The sequence below is a fragment of the Mustela erminea genome, chromosome 2, assembly GCF_009829155.1.
Source record: "Mustela erminea isolate mMusErm1 chromosome 2, mMusErm1.Pri, whole genome shotgun sequence".
Lineage (NCBI taxonomy): Eukaryota > Metazoa > Chordata > Mammalia > Carnivora > Mustelidae > Mustela > Mustela erminea.
The window spans coordinates 152,712,640-152,721,742 of record NC_045615.1 but is presented as its reverse complement, the minus strand read 5'-3'; the positions used below and the strand labels follow the sequence as shown (position 1 = coordinate 152,721,742).

At 35.7% G+C, this 9,103-nt stretch overlaps 1 protein-coding gene across 1 annotated transcript in view; it reads left to right on the top strand.

Moving 5' to 3' along the window:
- The first annotated feature begins 4,642 nt into the window (after positions 1-4,642).
- The window catches only part of TMPRSS11D (transmembrane serine protease 11D), a 50,197-nt gene continuing 45,736 nt past the window's right edge, over positions 4,643-9,103 (top strand). The window contains exon 1 of the mRNA XM_032332034.1: positions 4,643-4,727. Coding sequence (XP_032187925.1) covers positions 4,720-4,727 — 8 coding nt within the window. The 5' untranslated portion in view covers positions 4,643-4,719. The remainder of the gene's footprint in view (positions 4,728-9,103) is intronic.

Below are 9,103 nucleotides of genomic sequence, written 5' to 3'. Positions count from 1 at the left end.
CCAAGAAAGACGGATGTGGAGACCTTACGAGAGAGGTAAATGATACATACTTCTTTTAACAAAATGAAAACGTACCCATGACCAAGATATGCCTTTGATCTCTTACTATTATTAGAAACTGGTTTTAAAAGTTTACATGAGGCATGTACAAGAAAAATCACTGGTTGCCAACATGAAAGCCATCACAGGTTGTAGTAAGTTTTAGGTTACTTAAACCGTGTTTGAACAGACGCTTTAGGAATAAGATTGGCTTGGAGAAGCAAGATCACGGGCGTGAATCTAGGTGGGTGGGCATTTTAGAAACACCCGGGGCCATTTTCGAACTACATGCCCTCCACATCTCAGGCAATTGTGATCCTTACACAAGTACATACACATACTACCCTGAGCGTCGGAGGCAAAGGAATGACAACATTACATGTTGAACATGCCAGGTGCTTTACATTAGTTCATTCTTTTGATTTGATTTGACTGAATTTAATTTTTACAATTCTATGAGAATGGTACTTTAACTCAATTTGTATATGTAAGAAGACTGAGGCTCATAAGCAACTTTTCTGAACCCTGCTGTGTAGGAAGCAGAAGAACCTGAGTTTGATTTTCGGTGTATTTTAACTCCAAAGACTATACTGTTTCCACTACAACATGCCTTCTGGATAGACAAAAGCCTTTGAAACATAGTGGGACATAGTTATTCCCTAACTTCCAACCACCTACAAGTAAGAATATGTAAAATTAAACTCGGCCACACAAACAAAATCCAATTATTACTTGACTTTAAGATTGACATTTATAATAAAGTAAATGTGTCTATTTAAATACCATTTTATAACTTTCTTTTTTTTTTAAAGATTTTATTTATTTATTTGACAGGCAGAGATCACAAGTAGGCAGAAAGACAGACAGAGAGAGAGGAAGAAAAGCAGGCTCCCTGCTGAGCAGAGAGTCCGATGCAGGGCTTGATCCCAGGACCCTGAGATCATGACCTGAGCCAAAGACCATTTTATAACTTTCAAGTTGTGGGCACATCCATTATCTTTCTTTTTCTATCTATATAATAATAATATATATCTAGATAATATATTATCTATATAATAATCTATATATCTATATAATTTTCTTTTTTCTATCTATGTTATATATAATATAATATCTATCTATGTAATAGCTATATAATAATCTATCTATATAATTTCTTTTTCTATCTATATATGTGAGAGAGCTCATGACACATTCATGACCAACCATAGATCTATGACTGTGCTACCCTGAACCCAGTGACTAAATATTTAAGTTCCAAATTCAAAAAAGACACCACTGGCCCACACCTTCTTAGATCATCTGCTTTTTGGTTGTTTTCTCTGCTTATAATGTTATGACGGGCTCCAGTGAATGATTCATACTTCTGTCAAAGTAAGGCTTATTACCACACATTTGCATATTTGGAGATATTTTCTTTACCATAACCTCTCCCCCTCAGCCTAAGCAGGCAAAAGAACCAATCTTGATAGCTCATGCACGGCATGATTTATCCTCCACTAAAATAAATGATGTCTTCTATTTCTCTGAAGCCTGTTCATGTCCGTCTTCTTGAGTTGAGTTGTCTTTGTTTAGTGAGTTGTTCTTTGTTTAGTGAATAAAATCACTCATATGACAAAGAAAAAGAAGATTCTGATGTTTTTGGTATAATGTCATCCTTTATTCCTTATTCTTACAAAGGCTGCCCCTAAAGAATAGAAAAGTCAAGACCTATCCTGCCCCTCCCTGAGGATCTGAAGATTAAGATTCAACATCTTTTGAACTAGTCTCTGTAAGAGCAATCCCTTTGCCTCACAAACCATAATTTTATGCCCCACCTCTCTGTGTTAAGATCATCACAGGTAAGCAGGAAGTCGCTTTCAGACTGAATGCAGTTTTTCCCCCATGCCACTCCCCTGACTCACTCCCAAGTTCTGTTGTGAATAGTGATAGGGCACTAGGAACAGCATTAATACACTCAGTTACTGGGCATTTAAATAATATGTGTTGACTAGGCACCTATTGACTAAAAAATGCCTCACTAAGTGCTCCAGGAAATACAAAGTTGGAGGAGAAAGAGCATGTATCATTGGGAGAAAGAGCTGCCAACAAAAACCAGAAGATAAGATGCCCTTCAACAGACGAATGGATAAGGAAGATGTGGTCCATATACACTATGGAGTATTATGCCTCCATCAGAAAGGATGAATACCCAACTTTTGTAGCAACATGGACGGGACTGGAAGAGATTATGCTGAGTGAAATAAGTCAAGCAGAGAGAGTCAATTATCATATGGTTTCACTTAATTGTGGAGCATAACAAATAGCATGGAGGACAAAGGGAGATGGAGAGGAGAAGGGAGTTGAGGGAAATTGGAAGGGGAGGGAAACCATGAGAGACTATGGACTCTGAAAAACAGCTGAGGGGTTTGAAGGGGAGGGGGGTGGGAGGTTGGGGGAACCAGGTGGTGGGTATTATAGAGGGCACGGATTGCATGGAGCACTGGGTGTGTTGCAAAAATGATGAATACTGTTATGCTGAAAATAAATAAAAAATAAATTTAAAAAAAACAGAAGATAATACCTCATATCCTTGAAAATTTATTTTTAAAATTTTTTTAAAAGCCATTATAATATTTATATAATTTGGCCCAATAAATTATTTTTCCTTTCCACTTATTTCAAGGGAATATTTAGCAATAGAATGAAAAAGTATATTGGTGAAGATGGTCATTGAAAGAATCACCTACTTAGGGTGCCTCGGTGTCTCTGTTGGTTAAGTATCTGCCTTCTGCTAGGTCATGATATCAGGGTCCTGGGATCCAGCCCTGCACTGGGCTCCCTGCCCAGTGGGGAATCTGCTTCTGCCTCTCTTCCTGCATCTCCCCTCACCTCTCCCCCTGCTTATCCCCTTGTTCATGCTTTCTCTCTCTCTCACTCTCTCTCTCAAATAAATAAATAATATCTGTTAAAAAAAAAAGAGAGAAAAGGTGACTACAGTGAAAAGAAAAAAGAAAATATCTAAATACACTAGGAGATGCTTTCAGTATTTTATGATAAATCTATTCAGTACAAGATGATTCACTCTTTAAAATGTGTCCATTGAAATTGTTTTCCTTTCCTTTGTTTTGATGAATCTATGTACTATATCTGCATGTATTAAGTTTGAAATTACATTAAAATAAAAAGTTTTAATGCACATTTTATGCAACTATTAGGTACATATACAGCTGCTAAAATAATATATACAGCTACTAGAAATAAAAATTTGATAGCACAGGGCACTCATAAAAATTATATGAAGAATAAAAAGCACAATGCAAAGTTATACATTATGATATAACTGTATGAAAAAAACTTGTACATATTAAAAGTCCTTAAAGGTTAACATGTAAAATGAAAATGGTTTGTTTAGGTAGCTTTGTACAAGGGTTTTTTTTTTTTCTCCACTAAAAAAAAAAAAAAAAAAATCAGAATATCAGGCATGAGATACAGGATCAATGAAAATACATAAGGGAAGGGTAGGGAGGAACCCACTCCTTCCAGTTCCACTTGTCGGATATGCACATTATATAAAAAATGTATAAGAAGTTGAACACTTGTCTAATTGCAGTCCTTGAGTGAATTCATTAGCCAATAGCTCTCAGTGATTTACAAGTTAAAGGCATAGAATTTGAGTTGAAAAGAGTCCCCTAGAACCACCTCATTCAGTAGGTCAATCAGATTCATAAAGGAATAGTGCTCCCCCCCCTTAGGCTACACAATTAGTTGGTAAATAAACTAAAACTAAAATTTAAGTTTCAGTACCCAATCTAATTCAATTACACATTCTAATTCTTCAGTGTGCAGTATTTCTCACAAAGTACCTCAGCACAACCTTCCAGATATATTTCCTACTCCCTCCCAGCACATGAGACCGAGACGTCCTTTCTCACTTCCACACTGTTCTTGCCTCTGTGTTTTCATGGGCCTCTGTCCTGGCCCCAAACACTGTTGACATTCCCCTCCTTAGGCTCACCCCCATACATGCTCTCACTACACTGTACTGTACACTCATGTGCTAACAGCAGCAAGTTAGAATCCTTTTTTCAAAACACATATTTGGAAAAAGACAAAGTCAATTTTAGTTCCAACCATTCTGCTTGCTTATCCCACAACTCGTACACATATTCAATTATTTCTCTGAATCTCTGTTTCCTATTCTACAAGAAAAGCAGTATTTTATCTAGAGAAGAGTAAATTTAGAGGTAGTAGAACTCATGAGGGCTTGGAAAGTATTTTCTGATCATCCTCAGCTTGCTGTGGCAAAGAAGGAGGTGTATGACAATATAACTCAGGCAAGAGTATCACATACCATTGAATTAAATATAATGACTCTAGGCCATGTGGCGTCATTGCAAGCCTTCATGAAATAGCCATCCCCTGCTATCATGTTTAGTCACAATTTACCAAAATAAATTAAACTCTTACTGATTTGTGAAATTCCCTGTTTCTGATTTCATTCCACGAGTCATGCTATTGGTTCAAGTTGATTCCCTCAGACTCGTTTAGCAAGTTAGGGTTTAATTATGTGGGATTTCCTCCTTTGTCTTCAGCTTCTTCATAGATCACACATGATGCATGAGAGCCATTCCTTTGTGTAGAAATCTCAGGGAAGTTGGATAGGCAAAAGAGAGGATCTCTTCATTGTCCAGGATCAAAATGTATAGGTAAGTCCTGTTTTTTTGTCTCTGTAGTTTTAGAAATTTTATTATATCTCAGAGCATGTGAGAAATATACAGAGGCTGAAGAATTTTTAGCAATCTTCTAGTTACTTTTCCAGAAACTTCACTGAAACATATAGGTATTGTTTAGAGAATATGTTTGATTGTTTAGAGAATATGTTCGATATTATTTAAATAAGTTGCTTACAGCATGGCTGATTTTTTTTTTTTTTTTTTACAAAATGAGTAAACATAAAGAGACAGCTTAGGGTTATGAAAACATATCTTTAAAGAAGGAAGTGTTTTTGTTTTCTCACGCTTTACCCTTCAAAAAGTGATGTTTGGATTTTAAAAACATTATCGGTAAAAAATTCATCTGTTGTTTTAGAATTTTTCCAGGATTCTGTATTTTAATTTCTCTCTCATCACTAGCTATGAAATATACAATGAAACCTAAAGTCCTCTTTAAGAAAATAAAATAGTATTGTCTACTTTTCATATACTCACTGCATCAGTATTTTTCAAGTAAATTCTTATTGATACTTCAGGGGAAAAAACCAGTATTTGTTTAGTTTTCTTTTCAGCTAATGAATACTGATGTTCACACACATTCATATAAAAAAAGCAACAAATTGTGGTATCATCTACAGTCAGATGATACAATCTCAAAATTACTATATAATGTGATGTGTTTGTATGTGCATCTACAAGTGAACATATTGCTCATTTTGTTTTTCCACGAACACAGAAAAATGTGATACTAAGTCATTTTAAAAAGATGGTAAAAGCATAAGTAATGTGTTAGCTATGTTAAGAGTAGTTGAGTTTACTTTAAATCTACCAAACTTTAGAAAACTCAATCAAAACTTATATTAGTTTAATAAAATACATGTACAATTATATGCATTTGAATATATAAACACACAAGTGAAAAATGGGTAGCTAAGTTTCTAACAAGAAATAACTAAGAATTAACAATAATATGAGTAAAATAATTTCACATTCCACAATGGATATGATGAATTCATTAAAAGAGGTAAAAAAATTCTATGAATTTATATACTGTCCTCACTTTATGCAAAAAATCACAGAATTGTATTTACTCGTAGACTATTACTTTACAAAGTACACTTGTGAGAATGTCTAATGAGGTACATAAAACTCTAATCATTGTACTAAACACTAGTATTAAAGTGGTAAGCTTGGGACAGTCAGTTGAGGGGCTAGCTCTTGATTTCACCTCAGGTCATGATCTCAGGGTCCTGGGATCCAGCCCCGGTGACAAGCCCCGCATCAAGCCCTGCATCAAGCCCCATGAGGAGCCCCTATGTCGGGTTCCATGCTCAGCAGGGAGTCTGCTTCAGGATTCTCGCTCTCCCTCTGCCCCTTCCCCTGCTCTCTATCTCTCTCTAAAATAGATAAATAAATCTTTAAAAATTAAGTAGTCAGCTTATGAATTACATTTTTTCCATTATTTTCTAAATTTCTATAACAACGTAGTATTATTTTGGTAATCAGAATACAGTTTGAAATGCACTTTGCTGAAACATTTTATTTTAATTTTGTAAAGAAATTTCTCTATTTTTCAAAAATTAATGCTTATAAGCAGCTAAATGTACATCCAAATATCATTCAAAGGAAAATAAAGATAAACAATGCAAATAATGAAAGAGATGTACAATTTTAGAATGTCTTGAAGCAATCTAATTCCCAAATTGATTCATCCCTACATAAAATATGACACTCAACCAGAACCAAATTTTCCAAGTACAAAAGACTCTTCTTTTTTTTTTTTTTTTTAAAGATTTTATTTATTTATTTGACAGAGAGAGATCACAAGTAAATGGAGAGGCAGGCAGAGAGAGAGAGAGGGAAGCAGGCTCTCCGCTGAGCCCGATGCGGGACTCGATCCCAGGACTCTGAGATCATGACCTGAGCCGAAGGCAGCGGCTTAACCCACTGAGCCACCCAGGCGCCCAAAAGACTCTTCTTTGAAACCTTGATTTCTACACATCACAGTCGGAAATATTTTCTCTCTTAAATAGTCTGCATCTATTAAAAATCAATTTGTTGTTCCTTTTTTAACCTAAAATTTATATAATTACCGATTAATTTTGTTCATGGGTTGGTTGGTTTTTATCAGAACGAGATCATCAGGGTTACCATGCCAAATAGATGAAATTTTGAAAATAACGTGGATCCGCAACCACCAATCTGAGGATCCATGACTAGAAAACTATGCTTCCATCAACCTGAATAAAGAGACTTTTCAGTGGAAAGAGGAAGGCATATTCCTTTTTAACTAGGGGGCTAAAATTAGACAATTTTTCATTCTGACAGTTTTACTTTAAAGCCAGCACATCTGCCTGAGTCTACAAGGAATTCTACAAGGAATGAATGAAAACATCCAGTTTCCTTCTCTGCTGGAATGTTCTTATCAGCATAAAAGCATGCCATGCTATCTCCAATTTAAATCTCCAACTCCATGATTTTCTAACTCCTCCATATGATCTGAGAAATCAGGGTATCCACATTGGATAAGAGAAAGGAAATAAAAGTGTGTAATATATTTTCTCAGGTAATTCTAGGTAATTTTTAGGTAGTTTTTTTGTAGATCTCCAGGTAAACTCTGTGATACTTTTGGTTGAGAATGGGCTCTCTTGGACAGTTTGTTTACTTTAATTTATAAGTTAAACCCACAGATCCCTCAGGGTTGTCCTTTCCTAAAGGTTACAAAGGTGGTATATTTCTTTCTTTACCTACCTTGTTCACCCCTCTCCAAAGAAGGAAATCCTACCACAGAGCCCAAGAAACTGAACAGCTCCATTATCATGATATAATCATTATTCATTGCAAATCCCTGGGTATTCAAGATTTTGTCAAGTCTACATAGGGAGTGTCTACGACCCGTACATTATATAAAAAGTATAAACTGGGATTTGGAAAAATAAGCTAAAGATTTATAAGCTGGAATTCAGAATGCAGTTTAAGGAAAGACTTAAAGTAAGGGAGCATATCTCAGATCAGGAAGAGACAAGTCTCAGCAGAATGCCTCAGACCACAACAAATCATATTTCCATTTTCTTCTCTTTTGTCTGTGCTCGTGATATGATTAACTGACTAAACAGACATGTCAAAGCCCATCAGATGACCTGCCTTCTTCCAGCCCAAAACAACATGAGACAAAAGCAGAAAAGAAAGCCAAAAATTGTCAAAAATATGTTTCAAACTCTGCCTGTTACTTCAGTCCTGCTTTATGAATCGCTATGTTAACTTTCAAAAACCATGCTCAAAACTGTAAGTCATTAGGCAAAGACAGTATCTCTTAATAGAAATTAGACAACTGAGTATCAACTTATCTTTACAGTCATAGAGCCCCAACATTTTGAATTTAAAGTTCAGGTTTTGCTCACAAAAACCTCAGGTTGCATGCTGAAACAGTTGCCACATTTAGCCAGAATGTTTTTCTAATGGTGGTACAGGCTGGGAGAGGAGGTGGCGCAGACTGGGAGGGTTGTCCTCTGGAAGGCATTCCCAAGTTATTTCCTCAGAACTTTGTTATTTACCTGATTTTTAGGCTGCTTCAGCCTCCAACATGTCTACAGTTGATACCCCTAAAGTAAGTCAAGAGGACAAAAAATCAACATCAACTATTGTAAGGGAACTTAAAGATATTCAGTCCAATTCCAAAAAAGGTATTGCTCCAACTTAAATGATCCCATTCTCTTGAGCAAAGAAAACCGGTCATAACTTTACATTCCAGAGTATGCTTTAAGTCTAAATATAGCACATGCTTATGATATGTAAGAGAGAAGCACCATCCTAATAAAACCATTCATTGGGTAACTATCTAAAGTGATCAAATATAAAATTGACTTTGGAAAAGTTTACCCACTAAGGACTAACTCAGCAGAAAGAAAGAAAATGACAGATGTTGTTGAATATTTACAGTACCCATTTATCAGAGATATGGACAAGTGCCTTAGTGATTAATAAACGGATATGTGAGCTCGAGTTTCAAGGAAGAATATTAAAAAGGGCCAGTGAATGTATTTTTTCTATCTTAGACAAAATTTTATTCCGACAATCATACTTCTTAGCCAGGATATCTGCCTGAGTTTAACACTGCAAAGAATGGATTAAAACATGCAATTTGCTTCTCTGCTGGAATATTCCCATCAGCATAAAGACGTACCATACTATCTCCAGTTAAACAATAACATGAAGCAAAAACCTCCTTCCTTGACCTACATCCCCTCTCCAGCTATTGCCTTATTTCTCATTTCCTGCCCTCCACCGCAAAATTCCTCCAAAGGTTTGTCTAGACTCATTGCCTTCGTTTCAATTTTCTTCTCTTATTCATCCTCTTTACTTTTTAAGTA